The sequence below is a fragment of the Balaenoptera musculus genome, chromosome 2, assembly GCF_009873245.2.
Source record: "Balaenoptera musculus isolate JJ_BM4_2016_0621 chromosome 2, mBalMus1.pri.v3, whole genome shotgun sequence".
NCBI lineage: Eukaryota > Metazoa > Chordata > Mammalia > Artiodactyla > Balaenopteridae > Balaenoptera > Balaenoptera musculus.
In genome coordinates, this window is record NC_045786.1 from 68,790,791 (window position 1) to 68,814,549 (window position 23,759).

At 53.0% G+C, this 23,759-nt stretch overlaps 1 protein-coding gene across 3 annotated transcripts in view; it reads left to right on the forward strand.

Annotated features, from left to right (window-relative positions):
- The window catches only part of IGDCC4 (immunoglobulin superfamily DCC subclass member 4), a 37,564-nt gene extending 14,328 nt beyond the window's left edge, over window positions 1-23,236 (forward strand). The window contains exons 4-21 of one of the 3 annotated variants that reach the window (XM_036844537.1): window positions 2,545-2,681; window positions 4,002-4,142; window positions 7,383-7,538; window positions 8,263-8,676; window positions 9,211-9,375; window positions 9,923-10,060; window positions 10,932-11,102; window positions 12,092-12,331; window positions 12,488-12,589; window positions 14,099-14,282; window positions 14,964-15,091; window positions 16,644-16,814; window positions 17,067-17,204; window positions 17,976-18,081; window positions 18,578-18,806; window positions 19,556-19,717; window positions 20,264-20,442; window positions 22,114-23,236. In XM_036844537.1, coding sequence (XP_036700432.1) covers window positions 2,545-2,681; window positions 4,002-4,142; window positions 7,383-7,538; window positions 8,263-8,676; window positions 9,211-9,375; window positions 9,923-10,060; window positions 10,932-11,102; window positions 12,092-12,331; window positions 12,488-12,589; window positions 14,099-14,282; window positions 14,964-15,091; window positions 16,644-16,814; window positions 17,067-17,204; window positions 17,976-18,081; window positions 18,578-18,806; window positions 19,556-19,717; window positions 20,264-20,442; window positions 22,114-22,189 — 3,037 coding nt within the window. In that variant the 3' untranslated portion in view covers window positions 22,190-23,236. Of the gene's footprint in view, window positions 1-2,544; window positions 2,682-4,001; window positions 4,143-7,382; window positions 7,539-8,262; window positions 8,677-9,210; window positions 9,376-9,922; window positions 10,061-10,931; window positions 11,103-12,091; window positions 12,332-12,487; window positions 12,590-14,098; window positions 14,283-14,963; window positions 15,092-16,643; window positions 16,815-17,066; window positions 17,205-17,975; window positions 18,082-18,577; window positions 18,807-19,555; window positions 19,718-20,263 lie in introns of all 3 variants that reach the window. The other 2 variants (XM_036844535.1, XM_036844536.1) reach the window with 2 other exon arrangements.
- The last annotated feature ends 523 nt before the right edge of the window (window positions 23,237-23,759 follow it).

Consider the following 23,759-nt stretch of genomic DNA (forward strand, 5'->3'; position numbering starts at 1 on the left):
AAGCAGAAGATTTTAAATGAACACTAAAAGTGGTTCCATTTCACTTGTGTTGGCTCTAGCAACAGCATCACACCCGCATTCATTCATTCAACACACGTAATTAAGGCAATGTTACTTGTCAAAGGAGGTATTAGCTCTTGGATACCTGGAGCATAATTTCCCTGGAAAGAGTGAGAAACTTTGGGGTTAGGAAGTGTGGGCAGCTCCTGGCGTGAATCCTGCTGACAACAGCTATGGAGACTGAGGAAGGAGGAAGGGTCTTAGAGGCAGAGAATATTAGGTGGAGGAGACCTGGATGGGGATGGGGGCCTTGTTTCTGAGATGGGTCCTGCTTGTCCTTCCCCACTTGTCATTTCCCATCAAATTTTCCATGGCACAGGCTGGGTCCTGGCCCAGGATTTTCTCTCCAACCACCCTTCCCCTTCTGGTCCCCTCTCCCCTGTGGCTCCCAGCACTGATGTGGGCAGCTCTTGGAGCTGAGGGTAAGACTCTGGGGCAGAGGTGGGTTTGCCTGTGGGCTGAGGGAAGGAGTGATGCAGGTTTATGTTTTTTCTCTAAGTCTTTGGGCCACAGCAGATTTCTAGTCTCATGGCCAGAATTCTCTCCCAACACCCCTGAGCTAGTTCTTTTCTCCTGTGTTTAGATTTTTCTCATACCCTGCTTTCCCCACGAGCCAAGGGATCTTCACCAAGTGCACAGCTGCCCCATTCCCTCCCTGACCTTGGCCTAGCCTACATCCACAGGCCACTTGCTCTAGTGAGAAATTAGAATTCTCATCCTCGAGCTGACCCTGCAGGGATCACAGCTAGAGGACTCAGGAAGACCCACTCCCTCCCTGCTTGGGCCAGAGCCCATTCTGCTTCCCACCACCCTGGCTCCCATGGGCACTTCCCTGCCTGGGATTGCACTGTCTCTCAAGCAAGGTCTCTGGGCTCTTCTAGCCCAAACTGCTTTCCAACCCTCACCAAAAGGGTGGAGAACACCACTCTCATCCATCCTGCCCCTCCTCAGTAGTGTACGTGTTGACTGGGACTTGCTGGAGACCACGTCCCTTCCACTGGCATTCTCAGCCATCTAATGGCTGCTGAGATAAGCAAGTGAGAAGAACGTGGGATTTGGCACCAGAAGCCCTAGGTTCCAGTTTTAACTCTGCTCGAGCTGTGAGACCCTGGGAAAATACCCTACTCCCTCCAAGACTTAGTTTTGTCACCATTAAAATGAAGGCTGTGATCCCCTCTATCTCTTGGGCTTGTTTCGAGGTTCAGATGAGATAGTGTGAATAGAAGGGATTTTATCAGGGAGAGAGGAGGTAATACAGGCAGGGGGTAAACAAATTCAAACTATACAGAAGGTTATTTAATGAAAATTAAATCTCCCACTGACAGGTCCCAGAATCCCAGGTCCCCTCCCCAGAGATAGCCACTATTACCAGGGACATTCAGTGCAAAAGCATATAAGTGTACACGTCACATACACACTGTTCTGTACCATACATATTTTGGAGATGGTCTTATAGCAGTACACATGGAACTGTCTCCTTTTAACAGCTGCCTAGCATTCCATTGTGTGAATGTACCCAGACCGATTTAGCTAGTTCCCACCCTACAGATGGACATTTGGACTGTTGCCAGTCTTTTGCTATTACAGACAGGGCTGGAGTGCATATCGTTAGACATACATTTTTGTGTACATGTACGAGAATATCTGTGGGATGAAGTCCTTGAAGTGATGTTGCTGGTTCAAAAGGCACATGCAGGTTTGATCGTAAGATATCACCAGCTTGCCCTTGAAAGAGGGTGTATTGATTTGGCATGACCACCAAGACAGGACTGCCTTCCCCCATTCCCTCATCCACAAAGGGTGTTATTAAACCTTTAGACTGGACAAGCTATGTGGCCCAAAAGAGAAAAAGAAAAAACAAAAAGAAAATTTAAAAAACAAACACAAAAACTTTTGACCTTTGGGACTTCCCTGGTGGTGCAGTGGTTAAGAATCCGCCTGCCAATGCAGGGGACACGGGTTTGAGCCCTGGTCCTGGAAGATCCCACATGCTGCGGAGCAACTGAACCCATGTGCCAAAACTACTGAACCTGTGCTCTAGAGCCCGCGAACCACAACTACTGAGCCTGCGTGCTACAACTACTGAAGCCCACACGCCTAGAGCCTGTGCTCCGCAACAAGAGAAGCCACCGCGATGAGAAGCCTGTGCACCGCAATGAGGAGTAGCCCCCGCTCGCTGCAACTAGAGAAAGCCCGCGCACAGCAACGAAGACCGCAATGCGCACAGCAACGAAGACCGCAACGCAGCCAATAAATTAATAAATAAATAAATTTAAAAAATCTTTTGACCTTTGCTAATCTGATAAGTGAAAACGGTATCTTGTAGTTTTAATTTGCATTTCTTTTATTATGAGTGAAGCTTGAAAGGGAACTGCTCTAGGTATTTCAGGCCAGAGGGGAAGGTGGGTCCAGGACTGTTTGGGCATGCTACCCTCCCCGAGGAGCTCCTGCCCACCTCACGGGTGCCCTCTCTCTCTTCCCAAGGCTCATCACCCTTCCCAATGGGGTCCTCCAGATCCTGGACGTTCAGGAAGGTGACGCAGGCTCCTACCGCTGCGTGGCCACCAACTCAGCAAACCAGCGCTTCAGCCAGGAGGCCCTACTGCGCGTGGCCCACAGAGGTAAAGGTGCTGGCTGGGTGCGGAAACCTGGGGGTTTCTGGAGTCGGCCATTTTGGAGCTGGGAGGGGCCTCAAGTAGTCCAAGGCCTGCCTTCCAATAAGTGACTGGCGAAGCGATAAAGCCCAGAGAAGGCAGGGCCACCCAACAAGTCAGAGATAGAACTGGGGCAGGAACCCAAGACTCCCAGTTCAGGGCTCTCTTCCTGCGAGGCTGTGTGTTCCCTTGAGTTGGGTGGAGCGTCCAGGGCTGGGGACGGGGGGGGGGGGGGGGGGGGGGGGGGGAGGCGTCTGTGGAGGAGTGTCGGTGCCCTGAAGCCCTGGTCCCCGGCCCTCTGTGTGCCCTGAAGGGGATTCACCCTGCTCCTGCTTGCTGTGCATCTGGCTCCTCATGGTCTGGGGCTTGTGTTCTCTCCATTTCTCTGAAAATCTCCCTTCCCAGGGTGATGCAGTAGGAAGGACACAGGCTTTGGGGTCAGAACGACCTGGTTTGAATCCTGCCTTCTCTACTCAGCATCTGCGTGACCCTGGGTTCCTTATCAAATGTCCAGCTCAGGGAGGTGGTGAGAATCGCTGAGATAAGATTGGGAAGTGCCTGGTGCCTAGCAGGTGCTCAGTAGATCTCACTCCGGGGCTCCCACAAGGGCCTCTCCCTTGCCTCCCTTTGCCATGGCATCTCCCCTCGACCCCCGCCCCTCCGTTCATCTCTTCCCATCCCCCTCCTCATCCCCTACACCTCCACTCCTACCCTGCTTCCTAGGGCTTAGCTGACGCGCTGAGTCTGGTTCGCTCTCCCTTCCGTGCCCGGGGTCTCTGCCTCCACCTGCTGGACAAACCGGGTATTCACCATGTTGACCCAGGGACCCAGGGTCACACTGAGAACTTGGCAGAGAATTCGTGCTCAGGGGGCTGCCAGGCTGGCAGAAACTCGAACCCATCCCCTGCCTTTCCCACGTGGGAATCGAGGCGCTCTGGAGAAAGGACTTGCTAGAACTAGAAACTATAACTGTTGACTCCAAGTCCAGACTCCAAGTCTACTCTTGACCCCGCTGGTTCTCCGCCTGGAGGGTGGGTTCAATCTGACAGGGAAGAACGGGGCTGGTGTGTCGGAGGTCAGGTTATTCCTCTCCTGGCTCCCAGAGAAAGAGCTCTGAGTTCCAGTCCCAGCTCTGCCGAACTATGCAGCTGCTTTCCCATCTGTCAGCCGGAACCCTGGCTGCTCCCTGCCCCACCTGCCTCACCAGGTGACTGTGAGCATCAGGTGAGGTGCTGCATGTGAAGACGCCTGATGGTAAGGCTGCCTGCTGGCCTGCCCTCTCTCCAGGGTCCCTGGCATCCATCGGGGGGCAGGACGTGGTCATTGTGGCAGCCCCGGAGAACACCACCGTGGTGTCTGGCCAGAGTGTGGTGATGGAGTGTGTGGCCTCTGCTGACCCCACCCCTTTCGTGTCCTGGGTCCGACAAGGTAAGTGGAGGGAGGGGACCTGAGGGCATGGGAGAGGAAGGGTGTGGCATCTCACGCATCCCCAAGTCAAGGAGCTATAAGGGTGACCATGCAATAGTCACCGACCTTTGGTGTGGTAGGAACTAACTCCTGTCCCAGGGCTGAGTGTGGGTAGGGAGCCTGGACAAAATTAATCATGAGTCCGTGTAGCGAGTTTCCTTTACGAAGCGCGCTAAGTCTGCCACTCACAAAATCACTCTTGAGACCTCACTTGGGGGGTGGGGCACTGGGCTCGGTTTTCCACGTTATGTTTCCATTCCTCACAACAGTGAATGTGTGAGAGCTGGAAAGGGGCCAGCGAGTCAGGTGGAACTTGGACCCTCTGCTGGTCTGTTTAACTACACAGCACCTCCTGGTCCACCCAGTGTGCGGCCACCTTTGTGTGCCTGGCTTCATGCTGGGCACAGTGAATAAAAAAGGGGGGGCCTGCCCTCTGCACTCACAGTCTGTGCGAGGGAGATAAGCACACATCCATGACTAGAGGCTTGACAGTATCAGGCAGCAAGTGATGAGTGCCAAGTGGGACTGCGTTACAGGAGATGCTATCGATGCTATCAGGGTAATGAGGGTGCCGGCCAAACATCACCTTGCAGTCTACTGCATGCAACCTACTCTCCTGCTGGAGCCCTTGGAGGAGGGTAGGGGCCAGGGCTATTATTCTCGGTGGGCAGATGAGGAACCTGAGGCTCAGAGAGGAAGATGGAAAGCCAGGACCCAAACTTTAGAGCCTGTTCTCTTTCTGGTACACCACCCCTTACAGCCCTGTATGGAAGAAAAGCAAGGATTATTTTTGTTTCCATTTGAGATAAGAAGTGACTTGTGCCAAGTTGATGGCAGAAGTCTTAAACCCGGCTCTTTTTTTTTTTTTTTTTTTTTTTAATTTATTTATTTGGCTGCGCCGGGTCTTAGATGAGGCACGCGGCATCTTTGTTGCGGCCTACGGAATCTTTTAGTTGCGGCATGTGGGATCTAGTTCCCCGATCAGGGATCGAACCCAGGCCCTCTGCATTGGGAGCTTAGAATCTTACCCACTGGACCACCGGAAAGTCTCAAACCCAGCTCTTTTTACCCTTTTTCCCCTGGTTCAGTCTACGACCCCACACTGCCTCCTTTTTGTAAGTTTGTATCTCACATTCAAGACTATATTGTGATGAATACATAGAGTTTAAAGAAAAATAAAAACCCAAATGACTATATACCCCCACCAAGCTGATAAGAAAGAACAGTGCTCGTATCTGTGCCTCCCTGACCTGCCCGGCCTCCTTGGACTTGTGACACTTGCCTAGTTAGGGGGATCCTGGGGCCAGCAGGACCCTCATACTATTAATGCGGTAAGCCTGTGGTGTCACCCAGAAGTTCTATTGTCAGTGTTTCTCAAATCCTGACCAGGCATCAAGATGACCAGGGAGCTTCTTTTTTTTTTTTTTTAGTTATTAATTTTTTTTAAAATTTTTATTGGAGTATAGTTGATTTACAATGTTGTGTTAGTTTCAAGTGTACAGCAAAGTAAATCAATTATACATATGCATATAGCCACTCTTTTTTAGGTTCTTTTCCCATATAAGTCATTACAGAGTATTAGGTAGAGTTCCCTGTGCTATACAATAGGTCCTTATTAGTTGTCTATTTTATATATAGTAGTGTGTACTATATGTCAATCCCAATCCCAGGGAGCATCTTAAAACTGCAGACTCCCTCCATTTATGCCTGGAGAGTCATGACCCAGGATTTTTAATGCTTAACTAGTGTCCGAGGTCCTTCTACAGAAAGTGTGGTCTTTGGACCTACCTCCTGGGCATAGTTAGAAATGCAGAATCTGGGGTGCCCTAGGCCTCTGCATCTTAACAAGGTCTCCTGAGATTCTGTGATTTGTGTACACAGTAAGGATTTGCGAATTGCTGTCCCAGAGGGTCCTGACACCTGTGGTTCTGGGATCTCACTTGGAGAAACTCTGCTAATAGCACTCCTGGACAGAGACTGGGAAGAGAGAAGCTGGAAATGGACTTCATTCCTGCCCCTGGGCACTGTTCCTTTTCTAGGAACTTACTCCACTAAGTCAGGGGAGGGGCATGGCTTTTTTGTTTTGTTTTGTTTTCTTCTGATGGCAAAAGTTGTACGTATTCATTGTAGAAAACTAGGGAAAAGGAGAAACAGAAAACATCCCACCACTCAGAGATTAAAATTGTTAACATACGAGCATATTTTCTTCCAGATTTTTTTCTATGCACATGTACATTTTCCCCAAAAATTGAAAGCATGCTATATTTACAGTTCCAAGTCCTATTTTCATTCAACAGTATATCATAAACATCTCCCCATCTTTAAAACTTTTTCGAAAATAATTTTAATAACTATGATAGTCCATCATTTGAATGTCGCCATAATTTAAGTTGCTAGTTCCTGCTATTGAATTTTTAAGTCCTTCCCAGTTGTCCACTATTACAGTTAACACTGCAGTGATCAGCCCCGTTCACAGCTCCCCACCACAGAGTGCCCACAAGTGGAATCCTGGCTTCAAGGTCAAGGTGGAGCCCTTGTTAGCCCTATCAGCAATTACCCTTTCTCAGGCATTGTAACATAGCATTTTAAAAAACTTTCCCAATTTGATGGGTGAAAATGAACATCTGTGTTTTGATGTGCATTTCTTTGATTTTGTGAAGTTGAACACTTTTTTGTTTATTGGCCATTTGCATTTCTTCCCTGGATTTTCTGTTCAGGTCCATAAGGGAAGGGCTTTTAAAATGGTTTTCACTTCACATCAAGATAAAAGTCTGCACAGATTCAGATCTTTGGTTCTGGTCCAGAGCTTTCCAGCCATATGTTCATCATAGCATTGGGCTAAGACCATATGGGAGGAGTGTCCTTCTTGAGAGAAATGAATTTAATAATAATGGTAATAGTAATAACTGACTGGTGTACCGAGCACCTCTTATGTGCCTGCATTGTGCCAGCCAGTCCCACAGACTTTATTCGTTACACTCTCAGAGCAGCCCTTCCAGCGAGGGACTATCTCCCCATTTTACAGACAGAGACACTAAGGGTTCAGAGGAAGTCATCGGTCTAGCAAGTGGAGGAAATGAGATCCCAGCCAGAGACTGTTGTGTTCTCTTAACCCGGGTGTAGAGGGTCTCCCGAGGTCCGGAGGGTGGATGGAGGGGCAGCCCTCAGCTCCCCCCTCCAGCGCTCTCCCTCCTCCCGCAGATGGGAAGCCCATCTCCACCGATGTCATCGTCCTGGGCCGCACCAACCTACTAATCACCAGCGCGCAGCCCCGGCACTCTGGCGTCTACGTCTGCCGAGCTAACAAGCCCCGCACGCGCGACTTCGCAACCGCAGCCGCAGAGCTCCGCGTGCTGGGTGAGGAGGGGAGGAGGGTGAGGGAGGGCGAAGGACCGCGGAGTAGGTGTGGGGGAGACCGGACTAGGGCGGGTTAGCTAGGGCGAGGCCGGGAGGAGAGGAGAGGGGCGTAAAGGGGCGAGTGGGTGTGTCAGAGGGACTGAGGGGCGGTGCTGGAGGATGAAAAAGGGATAGGGCGGGGGGTGGGGCATTGGAGGGGACAGACTAGGTAATTAGAGGAGAGGAAGTGGTGGAAAGAGATTGGAGGATGGAGTGGGGGCGAAGGGGAGGGGTGGTCTGGGTGGGACCCAGGTAATGTGGGGAGGGGTGGGACTGAGGTTACTGGGGGGAGATGGAGTGGTCTGGGTGGAGAAAACTGGGGGCAGGGTTGCTCAGGGCTGGCAGAAGGGTAAATCTGATAGGTAAGGGATACTGGGAGGTAGGGGAGAAGGAAATGGTAAGTGCGGGAGCAGGGTTAGATCCAGGAGGAACCAGGGTATTTAGGGGAGGCCGAGGAGGCCTGGGGACAACTCGGAGAGAGAAAGAGAATGGTCAGTGTGGGGCTGGGGTAAAAGGCGGAAGAGAGCTAAAGCTGCACTGCCGAGGGTATTTTGGGGAGACGGGTGAGTCAGGAAGAGGTTAGAATGAGTGGAGGGGATGCGGGAGTCCGTCGGGTATTGGGGGGCGGGAGCCAGGGCCCCTAGTGGCCGGAGCGCGCGGTCAGCGTCCCCCTCCCCTCCCCCAGCCGCCCCTGTCATCTCGCAGGCGCCGGAGGCGCTGTCGCGGACGCGGGCGAGCACCGCGCGCTTCGTGTGCCGCGCGTCCGGGGAGCCGCGGCCCACGCTGCGCTGGCTGCACGACGGAGCGCCGCTGCGGCCCAACGGGCGCGTCAAGGTGCAGGGCGGCGGCGGCAGCCTGGTCATCACGCAGATCGGCCTGCAGGACGCCGGCTACTACCAGTGCGTGGCCGAGAATGGCGCGGGCACGGCGTGCGCCGCCGCGCCTCTGGCAGTAGTGGTGCGCGAGGGGCTGCCCAGCGCCCCCACGCGGGTCACCGCCACGCCGCTGAGCAGCTCCGCCGTTCTGGTGGCCTGGGAGCGGCCCGAGCTGCACAGCGAGCAGATCATCGGCTTCTCCCTCCACTACCAGAAGGCACGGGGTAAGTCTCCCCGGGGCTAAGAGGCCCCAGCAAAGACCTACGCGGGGGCTCTGGTTGGGGAGGGGGGAGGGGGGCGCGGCACAGGCTGGATGATTGAAGGGTTGCCTTTGGGGATAGGATAGAACGGGATGGGGTGGGAGCCCACAGGAGAGACCTGTGTAGAAATGGAATAGTACATTTCTCCCTCAGCCACAGTTTGTTATAAGAGAGGAGGGAGAGGATGCTTCTCCTCGCAGGGAAAATGGCTTGGAGCCATTTTCCAATGGTCCTGGAGCCAGCTTGTTAATTGCAGCAGGAGTCACTTCAGTTAGAGGCTGGAAGAGACTTCCTAACCAGTGGAGGAATTAATACAGTGGGCCTAGAAGTCAGGGGAGTTTATACTCTCCCACCGAGATTATCTGGAATGATTTAGCTATAAAGAGGCTATTCTAGGGACTGGGACGATATGAAGGGTCCCCAGACAGCTTCCAGCTGGCAAGCCCTCGGGGGTTGCCCTGTGACAGACCGTTTGTCCTCTAACCCTAACCCACTCAGGCATGGACAATGTGGAATACCAGTTTGCAGTGAACAATGACACCACTGAGCTACAGGTTCGGGACCTGGAACCCAACACAGACTACGAGTTCTACGTCGTGGCCTACTCACAGCTGGGCGCCAGCCGCACCTCCACCCCAGCACTGGTCCACACACTGGATGATGGTAGGGCCTCTGCACCTGCAGTGGGCACCTTGGGGCCCAGAGAATTCCCTGGGGATGGTAGCTCAGCTTCTCTTTTCTAGTGTTCACCAAGGCACTTTTACCTGCCTTATGCCATCTTTTGTGCCCTGTAAGGGAGTGGGCAAGGGTTCTTCTCCCCAGTTTACAGTTGGGGAAACTGAGGCCCAGAAAATTAGTGACTTGCCCAAGGTCAGTAGTACAGTTGGGACTTGAGCCCAGGTCTCATGATTGCCTGTATCAGATGGCCCTTCTCCCCGACACCCACGTACCATCCAGTCAGACAGGAGCCAGTGACAATCCATCGGATGTAGACGATTGTGCCCCCAACCTTATTCTGGCTTCAGGGTGGGAAGGATGTCCCCTCATCTCCAGCTTGGGGCTCCCCTGAGAGGCTCCCTTTCCTCCCTCAGATCCTGGTCCTGGGCCTACTTCTGACTTGCTGTGTGACCTGGGCAAGTCTCTGACCGCTCCTGGGCCTCACCTTCCACGTCGGTGGAGCAGAGCTCACGCTGATGTTCTTCTGTCTCAGTCCCCAGTGCAGCGCCCCAGCTCTCCCTGTCCAGCCCCAACCCCTCGGACGTCAGGGTGGTGTGGCTGCCCCTGCCCCCCAGCCTGAGCAACGGGCAGGTGGTGAAGTACAAGATAGAGTACGGTTTGGGAAAGGAAGGTGAGTGGGGGCAGGACACGGGGCTCCACCTGGCTGGGAATCATTGGTGGGAAGGGTTGATCAGAGTGGCTGGGGGCCTGAGCGGAGCTGTGGAGTAGGGCAAGGTGAACCTGGAAAAGGGGAAGGTGGGCTGGGGGGTGGGAGGGCAGGAGAGAAAGGGAAGGCGAAGAGGGCTAGCTCAAGACACGGGGAGGCCTGGGGTCTAGCCCCACCTCCTCTACGGCTGCGGTGCGTAATCCTGTTGAGTCCCTGCCTCAGTCTCTTTGTCTGTGAAATGAGGCAGGTAACCTAGGTAATCCCTGGGGTCCCTTCCAGCTCAAAAAGCAGATGAGGGATAGGGAGGTGGAGAGTGTGCTTGTGGGATTGAGAGAAATGAGGCATGGGGGGGGGGTGGGTGTTAGGACAGATGTCAGGAATCTAGGGGAGGAGGTGTGAAAGGGATGGAGAGATTGGAGAAGGCGAGTGGCGGGGGGCCAGGATGAGGGTGGGGAGGGAGGGAAGGAAGGGTGAGGAAGGGGGCTTGGGTGGTTGGCAGGGCTCCGGAAGGTAGGCGGTGCTTGATGGCCTTCACAGCCAGCGCCTCGTGCCCGCGCCCTGGTGTGTGCGTGGGGTGGTTACTGACAGCTCCTGGGGCGGTGGGGGGTGTGTGCCATGATTCTCCCCGCTCTGAGCCGAGGCTGATGGCTGTGTCAGCCAGAGTTGGAGGCCCAGGAGTCAGCCCTGGAGCATGGAGTCCGTCCGGGCACTGAGGGTCTCAGGCTCCGATGGGCCCTGAGGAACCAGGACCTGAGGTGGAAAAGTCGGTGTAGGGGAGTTTAGGAGTCCTGGTCCTTAGGTGGCCACCCAGAGCCAGTCTCTTCTGTCCCAGCAGATCAGATTTTCTCCACCGAGGTGCCAGGGAACGAGACACAGTTTACACTGAACTCACTTCAGCCCAACAAGGTGTACCGAGTGCGGATTTCGGCCGGCACAGGGACGGGCTACGGGGCCCCCTCCCAGTGGATGCAGCACAGGACGCCCAGTGTGCACAACCAGAGCCACGGTACGGGGTCAGAGGGGACAGTCGGGGTGATGCGTGTGCCTTTGTGAGTGTATGTTTGCCCTTGGAACCCAGACCCAGCCGCCTCCTCCATCAGAGACGTTCCATGGCTCCCCCTGCTCGATGGGCAAGGGAGGATGGGTGAAGAGGCGAAGGGCTGGCCTTTGCAGACACCCCTGAGCTCGTGTTTCCTTTCCATCTGCTGTGTGACTTTGGACAGACCATTCACAACTCTAAGACTTCATTTACTGCCAGGTGTGGCATGAGGATTAATTAATGTAAACAAAATGTTTAGTACATAATTAAAACTTGTTAAATAGTAGCTGCTTCCATGATTATGATTGTTGTGGGTTTGGTTGAGAGGCCCAATAGTAGAGTGGTTAAATGCAGTCAAAACCTGGCGCACATACTATCTGTGTGACCTTGGGCAAGTTACTTTTATGAGCCTCAGTTTTCTTATCTGTAAAACAGGGATAATAGTATTTTTGTTATTTTATAGGGTTGTGAGAGTAAAGTTAAAATACATGGTACAAAGTGCTTAGAACAGCATCAGACACATAGTGAGCTGCCCACTCTTTGGCTTCCAAGTAGGGCTCCCCACTTGCAATGGCTCCATCCCTCCTTCCCGGCTTTAGCAATCCCTGTGATCCCCTTACCAGCCGGTACTCATGCATTCATTCCTTCAGAAGAATTCTAGAGCCCTACTCTAAGCGAGGTACTGTCAGCCCTGCCCCAGAGGTGCTCCTTGCTAACCTCTTTGCAAATGCCCAGGAGACATCCCTGCATTCCCAGCACTTGTGGAAGAGTGAGCTGTCCTCTAGACCGAGCCTGGGCCTGGCCCTTAGGCTGGTGGCTGAATGGTGATGCATTGGGAGAAGGCTGGCAAGGCTCTCACTCCATGCTGTCTTCCTGCTTTTTGCTTCCTCGTGTCTCTTCCCTCCTCCCTTCCCTGGCCTCCTCCTCCTCCTCCCTTCCTGCTCCTCTGCCCCCAGTCCCTTTTGCCCCTGCAGAGCTGAAGGTACGGGCAAGGATGGAGTCCCTGGTCATATCATGGCAGCCACCCCCTCACCCCGCTCAGATCTCTGGCTACAAACTGTACTGGCGAGAGGTGGGGACAGAGGAGGCGGAGGCAGATGGCGAGAGCCCTCCAGGGGGCCGTGGAGACCAGGCTTGGGATGTGGGGCCTGTCCGGCTCAAGAAGAAAGTGAAGCAGTATGAGCTGACCCAGCTAGGTGAGGAGGGCCAGGTGGGGAGGGATGAGATGGACATAGCTACAGCAGGAGACTGGACAAGCGGGGTCAGTGGCTGGAGATGGAATCTCCCTGGGGATGAGAGAACGACCCCAGAGGTTCCTCTAGCCAGTGAGTGACCCCCATGACCTTCCCCAGTCCCTGGCCAGCTGTACGAGGTGAAGCTCGTGGCATTCAACAAACACGAGGATGGCTATGCGGCAGTGTGGAAGGGCAAGACGGAAAAGGCTCCCACCCCAGGTGAGGGGGCTGGGGAAGCGGGGGAGGAGGTCTCAGTCAGCAGGTCTGTGTGTGGTCTTCTTTCCCTTTCCTCTGGGCCAGCTCTGGTGGTCAGGTTGTCTGGAAGCTTCAGCCACCCGCAAACCCATTCTACTAGGCTCTTCTAGGTTACAGAGAGAAGCTCCAGCTTGTGCACTGTCTTGTGGGTCTGCTTACCGTGTTTTCATTATCCATGAACAGTGCTAATATGGAAGGTTTGGAAAAACCCCATGGTTCATCAGTGACTTCTGACTCCAAGTTTGACCTTTAAACAATTTTTAAAATACATCCACCTACATTGCACTGTCTATCAGATTATTCCTCTGCTGTAGGCAGGGAGGGTATCCCTTTGTGGCCCACCAGGAAACTGAGGCTCAGGATCTTAGTTGAGGCTGCTGCAACAAAACATTATAGACTGGGTGGCTTGAACAACCAGTTCTGGAGGCCGGGAAGTCCAAGATCGAGACCCCAGCAGAGCCAGTGTCTGGTGAAGACCTGCTTCCTGGTTCATAGACCATAGGCCGTCTTCTCGCTGTGTCCTCACATGGCAGAAAGAGGGTTGGAGAGTTCCCTGGGGTCTCTTTTATAAGGGCACTGTTATGGACTGAAAATGTGCGTCACCCCAGAATTCATATGCTGAAACCCTCCACTCCAATGTGATGTAATAGGAGGTAATTAGGATTAGATGATGTCATGAGGGTGGAGCCTTCATGAATGGGATTAGCACCCTTATAAGAGTCACAAGAGAGCTTGCTTCCCTTTTCTGCTCTGAAGATACAGTGAGAAGTCAATAGTCTATAACCCAGAAGAGGGCCTTCACCAGAACTTGACCACACTGGCACCCTGATCTCAGACTCCAGAACTGTGAGAAATAAATTTCTGCTGTTTATAAGCCACCCAGTCTATGGTTGTTTGTCATAGTAGCCTGAACAGGCAAAGACAGGCACTAATCCCTAAGACAGGACCCACCATATGTTCAAATTTCAACATATGAACTTTGGGGGGGCACAAACATTCATTCCATAAAATTTTCTACGTCCTTTACAAACATTAACTAATTTAATCCTCCTAACAACCCTATGAGGTGTTGGTACTATTATCTGCCCCACTGACAGAATGGGGAATGGAGACACAGAGAGGTTAATTAACTTCTCCATAGTCACACAGCTACTAAGTGGCAGAGTTGGAATTTGAATCAGGGCAGCCTGGCTCCAGAATCTGTGCTCTTAATTGCCATGATTTGCTGTCTCTCTCTATTACATTCCTACATACTAGTGTTCCACAGTCTGCTATCTGTATGCTCTTGGCAAAAATCACTTAAATTCTTGGGAGCCTCAGTTTCCTCATCTGTGAAGTGGGAATGGTGCTACCCAACTCACAGGATCAAAAGAGACTGGGTAAAAGAAAGTGCCTTGGGAACTGCAAACCACTATACATATTAAGGGATGAGTATCCTCCCTCCATTCCCACACTCTAATTTTCACCCTCCAGACCTGCCCATCCAGAGAGGGCCACCCCTGCCCCCCGCCCATGTCCATGCAGAATCAAACAGCTCCACATCCATTTGGCTTCGGTGGAAAAAACCAGACTTCACCACAGTCAAGATTGTCAACTACACGGTGCGCTTCAGCCCCTGGGGGCTCAGGAATGCCTCCCTGGTCACCTATTACACCAGGTGGGAAGAGGGGGCTGATGCTGTGAAGGGGGCGGAAGAGCAGACGGTGGGGAAGAAGGCAGCAGGTGGTGATGAGGAGAGGGGACCTGGGGGTTCAGGGACATTTCATGACTCATGTGTTAAACTGGGGGCACATTGAGGGTCTGATGACCAGATGGTGACAGATGGAAAAGGGGAGTCCATCCAGTCCCATCGCCTCACAGGAGAGCCTTGTACTCAACCCTAGGAAACGTCACGCAGGACAGACCTATTTCTTCAACTTCACGTGATGGGGAAGAGACAGCCCAGCTGCTGTCCTGAGAGGTCCCCAGTTAGATGGGGAGACAGAGACCCTGACCTGGGGAGCTGTTTGTTTGGCAGAGGGAACAAAGCATAAAAAGAAATAGATATATACAGTTGCAGCTGAAGTAAAATTAAGTCAAGGAAAAGAAGCATCAGAGATGGTCCCTTGGGTAGAGAATGATGTGGATTAATCCAGGAATGTTTCCTGGAAGAGGGGCCTGGCTTGGGGATTGGACATGGAGCCCGATACATACATACAGTACATCCAGACCTCTCTGCAGGTCCTCTGGATGGTGTTAGTGGCCCCTATGGGGCTGGGGTAGGGGAGTAGATTTGGAGGGGCCTGCCCTGCTAGGGGGGTGTGCCTGAGAGCCCTGGTCACGTTTCTTGCCTTGGCAGCTCTGGAGAAGACATCCTCATTGGCGGGCTGAAGCCATTCACCAAATACGAGTTTGCGGTACAGTCCCACGGCGTGGACGTGGACGGGCCTTTCGGCTCCGTAGTGGAGCGCTCCACCCTGCCTGACCGTGAGTGGCCCCCAGTCCATCTTTCAGGGAACTCCTTCTTGCCCCAGCACCCCTCTTGTGAAGCGCCCCTCAGAACCCCATGAGTGTCCGTCATTTGCTCTGCATCTCTGTAGGCAGTCCTGTGCTGGTCTTAACCATATTTACTCACAGACATCATAACATAAGATTTAGAGGAGTGGTTTCTTTTAAGAGGCTGTGGGAAGACCTCAGCGAGCTGTGAGGGGGGCCAGGTCTGGAGGCAGGCATCCTGGGTTCTGCGTTTGGGTCCCCGACATCCCCCTGACACACACGGAGACTTAGGCAGTCTCCTTCCCCACGAAGGGCCTGTGGGTCCTCATCTGTCAAAAGAGAGGATGGGACCATTCGCTTTGCAGGTCTGTGACTCTGGAACCCTCTGGAAATGCATCTGAAGACAAGTGGATTTTTGTTCTCACAGCAGAGGCTCTTTGGTGCTTCCAGTTCTAAGACTGCTCACCTTTCTATTGACAGACCTTTGTCCCTGATCTGAAATAGGAAGACACGTGTAGGGTAGGGTGGGGAGGCCCTCTACCCTCATGGATTCACTTTTTTAAAAACTGCTTACAGGTTGTTTCTCACCCACCCATGACTTCAGTTCTTATGGTCTTAAACTGTGTGCGGAGTTTAGGGAGACCCCGGTGTTTTCTCCAAGGAGACTCTATGATATTGGATCCCCAGCACAACTGACCAGGCTACAGAGGGGGGAATGTTTTCTCCTTTCGCAGATGGGGAGACGAGCCTGAGAAGCAGAAAGTCACCTAGGATCAAGGAGGGTTCTGGCAGCCCATGGTGCTGTGGCTCTGTTATGCCTTAGAGCCCTGGGTCCCCATCCCACCCTCTGTTGGGCCTCGAAAACCTGAGCCCCCAAATCTCTGTCCCTTCCCAACACACCAGCCGCCTTGTGTCCCTCCTTCTTCCCCTTCCTCATTCACTCCCGCCCCCCAGGATCAACTTCTTCTCTGAAAAAAAAACACAAAGCCTTTCAAGGTGTTGCTTCTCCCACTGCGGTTCCCCTGACCCTGAGGACTGGTGCCAGGGGCAGGCGTAGACAGAGGCTACACAGGGCATCAACCAACTTTACTTGAAGATTTCAGGTGGCAAAGGGAGTTAGGAACTTTAAATGATAAAATATTTCAAACACTCTTTTTATATTAAATGTTACCACGGAATAGATGAATTTAAAAGAAAAGGTAAGCTTTCCGAAAACTTCTGAGCTCTGCCCCTAGGTCCCTAGAATACCAGACAGTGTCTTCAACCCTTGGAAGTATTTGGGTGTGGAAGTTTGAGGAGCTCTGCTCCAAGGAGTGGAAAAGAGTTTCTGAGAGGGGACGAATGGTGGTGAAGCCCCTTCCTCAACTGTATTCCAGAAATTCCCCAGTGAGAGACCAGACCTCATTCTGCTTTGTGGTTTGTGGTTTGTTCCAGTGAAGGAGGAAGCAGGGAGGCTATGTCCTCATGCCCTGGCTCCCAGCTGCCCCCAGAGCTGGGGCTCTCAGTGACCCTGCCTCTCCCCATCTCCCCTCCTGACCCCCAGGGCCCTCCACGCCCCCATCCGACCTGCGCCTGAGGCCCCTGACGCCATCCACCGTTCGGCTGCACTGGTGCCCCCCCTCGGAGCCCAACGGCGAGATTGTGGAGTATCTGATTCTCTACAGCAACAACCGTACCCAGCCTGAGCACCAGTGGACCCTGCTCACCACCGAGGGTGAGGGCTCGCGCCCCAGGGCATCTGAGCAAGAGTTTCCCCACCCTCTCCCCACTTTCCAGCCTCCCCAGTGGGTGGTTAGTAGTGAGCTCGCCGCTGAGGTTTGTCCTAGGAGGAGCAGGCAGAAGCTACCGCCTGAGGGGGAGAAGCAGATTCTCTCAGGGCCACTTCCCAGCCCATCCCTGCAGCCCACCCCGACCCAGTTCACCAACCCTGCTCTCCCTGCCTTCCCCCCGCCCCCCCCCCCCGCAGGAAACATCTTCAGTGCTGAGGTCCACGGCCTTGAGAGCGACACTAGGTACTTCTTCAAGATGGGGGCGCGCACGGAGGTGGGGCCTGGGCCCTTCTCTGGCCTGCAGGATGTGATTACTCTCCAGGAAAAGCTCTCAGGTAAGAGGCAGGAAGGCAGGAAGGGGTGGAGTCCATCCTGGGGCAGCCCAAGCTCTCCAGAGCCCCCCCCAACCCAGTTGACTTCTAACCCTCAAGCCATCTCTTCCAAGGTCCTGCCTCTGGGCATGACTACACTTTCATTGTTTTGGACAAGTGCCCTCTTCATCTGGTGTGGAGAGGACAAATTTGAAGGGAAGATGGGTGTGGTTCGGTGGTGATTCATTTGAGAGGTTAGATTTGCGGGAGACTGGCTTGGTTTCTTTGGGAGATTGCTTTGATTGGAGGACTGGCTTGGAAAGGTAACGAGATTTATGGGGTGGAGATCTTGGGCAATGGGACTGGCTATGTAATCTGCAGGGCCCGGTGTGAAAGGAAAATGTGGGGTCCCTTATTTAAAAAGGGGGAAGAATTTCCAGATGGTGACAGCAGAGCATTAAACCAAGGCCAGAGCCCTTCTAAGCATGGGCCACATGCCCCTGCAGGTGTTGCACACCTGCAAAACCAGCCCTGTTAGGCAGGCAAGAGGTGTGTTTCACTGAAAGGCCAGGCTGATGGGGAGGAACCACAACTTCTGGATGCCCAGTGAGAGAGAGGTAGTGGTGGTCTCTGTGAGTCCATGGGGCCCTCCTGTCCTTGCATGAGAAGATTTCACCTGTCCAAAGGGTGAGACTCAGGCCAGGGGTCTCTGGAGGAAGCCGCAAGTCCTGGTCTGTGAACCCTGGGTTCTCTCCTGTCCTCCACCTGTTCTGTTCCCTCCCTCTCCCCCACCAGACTCTTTGGACGTGCACTCTGTCACGGGCATCATCGTGGGCGTCTGCCTGGGCCTCCTCTGCCTCCTGGCCTGCATGTGCGCTGGCCTGCGCCGTGGCCCCCACCGGTGGGTGAAGGAACCAGTCTGACCGCAAAGAGGAGAGGTTTCCAGAAGGGCTGCAGAGATGAGGGAGCAGGGAAAGTGGCCATGACTTGCTCTGGGCACTCCCAGCAGCCCCATTAAAGTTGACTCTGGGATGAAGGGGTTGGGAGTGATGACCTCATGAGAGTAAGGGGTGGGTTTAGGGAAGCCCCCCAACATATCCCCTCAGCAAGGGCAGGCGTAGGTAGAGCTGCCTCTCTGCCGCTTCCTTGGTAGCTGAGAGCATCTTGCAAAGAGGGACCCCAACTCTCCAGATGCCTGGAGCCAAGGGAGGAAGGACCCCAGTGTAGTGTCACAGCTGTTTTGAACAATCACAGAATTTCTTATTCATTGCACAGACGGGGAAATTAAGTCTCAGAGATGTGTAGGAACCTGCCCAGGGATACAGGCTGGACTAGATACCAGTCCCACGCCCACCCCTCTCTTTGACCACTGTGCTGTCCCCCATCTTCCCTTCCAGGGAAGCCCTCCCGGGCCTGTCCTCCACGGCCACTGCTGGGAACCCCACGCTGTACTCCCGAGCCCGCCTTGCCCCCCCCAGCCCCCCGGCTGCCCATGAACTGGAGTCCCTTGTGCACCCCCGTCCCCAGGATTGGTCCCCACCACCCTCAGACATCGAGGACAGGGCTGAAGTGCACAGCCTTATGGGTGGTGGCGGTCCTGACTGCCGGGGTCACTCCAAGAGAAAGGTGAGCCTGGGTAGGTCCAAGCCCCACACTGTGGCTCATGCCCAAATAGGACACCAGGGGGCGCGAGAGCGCAATGTGTGACCCCGTGAGAGAGCCCCTTCCCTCCTCCCCCCTCCCCTTCCTGGGCCAGCTGCAGAAGAAAAGGCACACTCTCCCTCCTCCTTGAAAGGGTTGGGAGGGCAGGGAAGCAGATGGGCCTCCATCCCTGGCAGAATAGGTCAGCCTGGTTCTCAGGAAGGAGGGGAGGGCCCCCGATGGGCTGTTTGCGGTTGATTTGGGGTGGCCAGAACACCCAGCTCCCTCCTCATCCTGGGAGCTGGGGAGACCTCTAAGACCCGGCTCTCCCCAGTATGGGGAAAAGAGGCTGGTCAGTTTGGAGGTGGTCAAGTGGGACCGGGATCCGGATAAGGTGGGCCCACACAGGGCAGATCCCCTCCATCCTAGCCGTGGTGGCTCATCCTGCATTCTCTGACCAGCCAGCGCAAACCCCTGAGTCTTTCCTCATCCTTTCCCTGCCTCTGTGGTGAAGGAGACCCTGCCTGGCTCAGAAACCTCTGGGCTTTTCTGCAGGAGGATCTTTCTATCCTCAAATTCACCCCCAGACTCTCAGCCCATTCTGTGCTCCTCCCTACAGCCTTGGGGAGGGAGGTAGCAAGGGGGCCAAGAGAGTCCATGGAGGGAGCTCCATCCACTTCCCTCTCATACTTCACAGTCAAGCTCTCAATGCTCCCACTTCTCTTCCTGTGCAGATCTCCTGGGCTCAGCACGGTGGACCGAGCTGGGCAGGTTCCTGGGCAGGGTGTGAGCTGCCCCAGGCAGGCCCCATGCCCTCTCTGACCCGGGCCCTGCTGCCCCCTGCTGGAACCGGGCAGACGCTGTTGCTGCAGGCTCTGGTGTATGACGCCATAAAGGTCAGTGTCCTGGGAGGAACGGGGAGGGAAGGAGAGGAGGGTCCCCGCGTTTGTGCAGAGCAAGTAGTGAATCCTCTGGAGAGCCCTGGTGGTAACTTCCCTGGGGCTAAAAGTCTAGCCAGCAGATCCGTGGAGCCTCTAAAGGTGAGTGGATGGAGGGCAGGCCAGTTTGGGAGAACCTGTATTTCTCTGGGCTGGGGACAATCCCTCCTCTACCTAGACCTAAGTGGGCCACAGCAGAATTACATGGATCTGACGGTGCACCCGGCCTGAGTGCACTCAGCCCTTCCTCCTATTCACTGAGGCCCTGACTGAATCTGGTACCTCTGGAACTCCTCAGCAAGGGCAAATGCGTAGTATTTCCCTGCCTTCCCATGGATCTGATCATCATCTCTTTTAGGACAGTCACTGTTCTTCTTTTACCAACTCCCATGTAATATATAACGGGCTCTGGGCTGGGGGTCAGTCTCTCTCCATCCCAAGAATGATGGTCATTCTTCTGATGGTCACTCTCAGTGATGGTTTTGTGTCCTCCTCTCTGACCAGGGCAATGGGAGGAAGAAGCCGCCCCCAGCCTGCAGGAACCAGGTGGAGGCTGAAGTCATTGTCCACTCTGACTTCAGTGCATCCAAAGGGAACCCTGACCTCCACCTCCAAGACCTGGAACCTGAGGATCCGCTGCCTTCAGAGGCTGCTGACCTCACTTTGGGTGTTATGGATCTCAGGCAAGGGGCAGACTGGCTGGACAGGGAGCTGGGAGGGTGTGAGCAGGCAAGCCCTGGGCCAGACAGACTTACCTGCCTGCCAGAGGCAGCCAGTGCCTCTTGCCCCTACCCGGACCTCCAGCCCAGTGAGGCTCTGGAGGAGGCCCCAGGGAACAGCTGCCAGCCAAAGGCCCCCTGCCCTCCAGCAGCCAGCCCAGGCCTGCCCAGAGCCCCAGTCTCCTCCTCTGCTTAGCTCCCTCGAGGGCACAGTTTAGGGCAGGCTGGTATGGATCATGGGACATGACACGTGTGGCCACACATGTACACGTGTCTGCCTGCAGGTACTGACCGTCATCAAGCCATTTGGAGCCTCCTAGGGTGCTTTGGCTCAGGGGAGAGGAAGAAGTGGATTATTCACTCTTCCCCACCCATGCTCTGTGACACGTGTGGTAGGCGAGAGACACGTGAAGCACAGCTATACGCGCTGTACACGTGTGAAGCGCATGTGCGTGTGCTGGTTGGTGAGCTGGGAAACCTTGGCCCGGGCAGTGGTCACTACGGCCTACTCCGTCCTCCAGGTCAGAACAGTGCCCCAGCGTGGTCCGTCCCCAGCCCTGTGGGCCCCCACCTCCGTCACCCAGCCTTTTATTACACACTCTGAGAGTGTCTCCAATGCCCTGTCTGACAGAGACAGCCCCAGCCCACTTCCTTTCTGGCTGGGCTGAGTGCAAGCAGGCTCTGAATGCCTAACGCTTTAGCTGCATCACCTCTGCCGTGTCCCCGGTGCCCAAATTGAGAGGGTGACTCTGGCTCCCCTCAGAGCAACTCTGCATCTAGTGTTGTAATTGGGGAAGTGCCTAGTTTTGAAAATCTGCTTTCTCTTGCTCTCCCCTCCTTCCTCCCCGCTCACTCCTCTAGTGTCTGTCTCCCAGTCCCCCTGCTTTCCCAATCCTAGTGCCCTTCTCTTCCTCCCTGATACCCCTTCCTTTCCTCTCTGCGCTTTCTCTGTCTCCTCTTTCCGTCTGTCTCTGCTGTCTCTCCCACCTCTCCCACACTGTGTCATGTGGTTCTCCTGCCTGGGTTCAATCTCTGCATCCTTCCCTAACAACATGACTACCTCATGTCTGTTCAAGGCCAGAGCGTGACTCCTGTGTCTGCCATCCACTTCAGCCGTCATCCTCCCACCCACTTCCCATCTGTGCCTCCGTAGGCCCCTTCCCCAGGCAAACTGCCTACCCCCAGTGCAGGTTTGGAAAAGACCTTTCAGCTTCCCTTGCATCTTTCTGCCTGTGATTGAGATCGGAGGGTTCTCCTTGGAGGGGATAAATGCAAGTCATACAAGGGGGTTTTTGAGACAAGGAAAGGGGAACACAACCCAGAAGCTTGGGGTAAAATTACTCCCTCCCTTCTAGGCAGGCAGGCAGATTTGCTGGATGGAGGGGTTTGGGGACCTTCCTTCCCAGTTGAAACTAGAAGGGTAGAAGGGGATGGAAATTAGGGGCTCCACGGCCCCACCGCTTCCCACTCTGTGCACCTTGAACATGAGCTGACGGCATGGAGGTGGAAGGAATCTCATCCTCTTGCGGTGCTGGAAGGGAGGGCTTCACACAGGACAAGGGTGATGGGCTCATTTCATTTTGTCTTTTCTTTAAATTCAATCCTGAAGTCATTTTCTGTTGACCCACCACACAGGGACAAGCTTGACTTCTGTTTCCTGTGGAGAGAAAACAAGGTCATTTATTTGATTTTGCACCTCAGCCTCTCATAGGAGCATCGAGTATGCGGTCTTTTCTCCCTGCATTCATCTTTTCTAACTGAGCAGCACATCAAGGGTTAACTCTGGCTTCTGGGCCAAATTAGAAATAACCAGTCTATCCTTCCTTTTTTTTTTTTAAATGGTGAAATGTCTCTCAGCGGAGTTGCAGCTTTCTCAGCCCCTTTCAGCATCTGTGTTTATTACACTCGGGTGTCACTCACGTTTGACATCCGCACCTACATTTCCTCCTCCTCCCCCTCCTTCAGGCAGCCTATGATAACACTAAAGATTATTAATGTTGGTTTTGTATCTCGTTAGGACAGAATTGTCACTTGTACTATTTCTGTAGCGCTCAGCGTTGCTGTGGCTAACACTACTGTGTATGTTTCATCACTGCTCTGAAGGTCAAAAGCCTCATTTTATTTTGCTGGTTTGATTTTTTTATTTTCTAAAGGAAAAAAAAAAAAACCAAAAACTGCCCTGAATTAAATGGCTGTTTTAACAGTAGGCTCTTAGCATTACAGCACATAGTCATTTTTCATGTTCTTGTTTAACAGGCAGTGAGGTTCTGGTTTAAATTAAATAGCTGCAAATGAGACAATTTATAACCCATTAGGTTGGGTGGAAAATTGTTTCTCAAAAGCAAATAAGTAATAAATCTGGTATCTGCCTATAACTCACAGTTGATAAGAAAGTGGCCATTACTCACTAGCATTATATATGATTTGGTCTCTGGGTAATTTGGAAGTGTTAGGTTTGTGTCTTTGCAACAGTATTTTTATTAGAAAAGAGTCCATTGGCCTTTTACAGGGTATTAATCCCTTTGTCATCTACCATCGATGCCTTACGGTTTTTGAGTCTCATTTAAAAACCTTTTCTTGATGCATGACAAGTGTAATCGGTACCTGCTCATTTATTTGTCTGTAGTTTTGCTGTATTATTTAATTATTTTTCCAGCGTTTTTTTCTCCTTACAAGTATGATATTCTTTAGTGTTAAGCCAAGGCATTGATCATGTATCTGTCCCTATAATGAGTTAATAAACTATTTTCCAAAAATGTTCTCTTTTGGAACCAAATGACTAGAATTTCCTCAGCCTTTCTGCACGAGAGAATGTATTTCCTACCAGGATGGGAAATGTTGGTTTTTGACGGAAAGAGCAGGTGGTTATAAGAAAGAACTGATCTATCTCTGAAAAAAAGGTAACCCTTGTACATTGCTGATGGGAATGTAAATTGGTACAGCCACTGTGGAAATCAGTATGGAGGTTTCTCACAAAACTAAAAATAGAACTACCGTATGACCCAGCAATCCCACTCCTGGGTATATATCAAAACAAAAACAAAAACGCTAATTTGAAAAGATACATGCACCCTAGTGTTCATAGCAGCATTATTTACAATTGCCAAGATACGGAAGCAACCTAAGTGTTTCATCAACAGAGGAATGGGTAAAGAAGATGCGGTAAATATATACAATGGAATACTACTCAGCCATAAAAGAGAATGAAATTCTGCCATTTGCAGCAACATGGATGGACTTGGAGGGTATCATGCTAAGTGAAATAAGTCAGGGAAAGACAA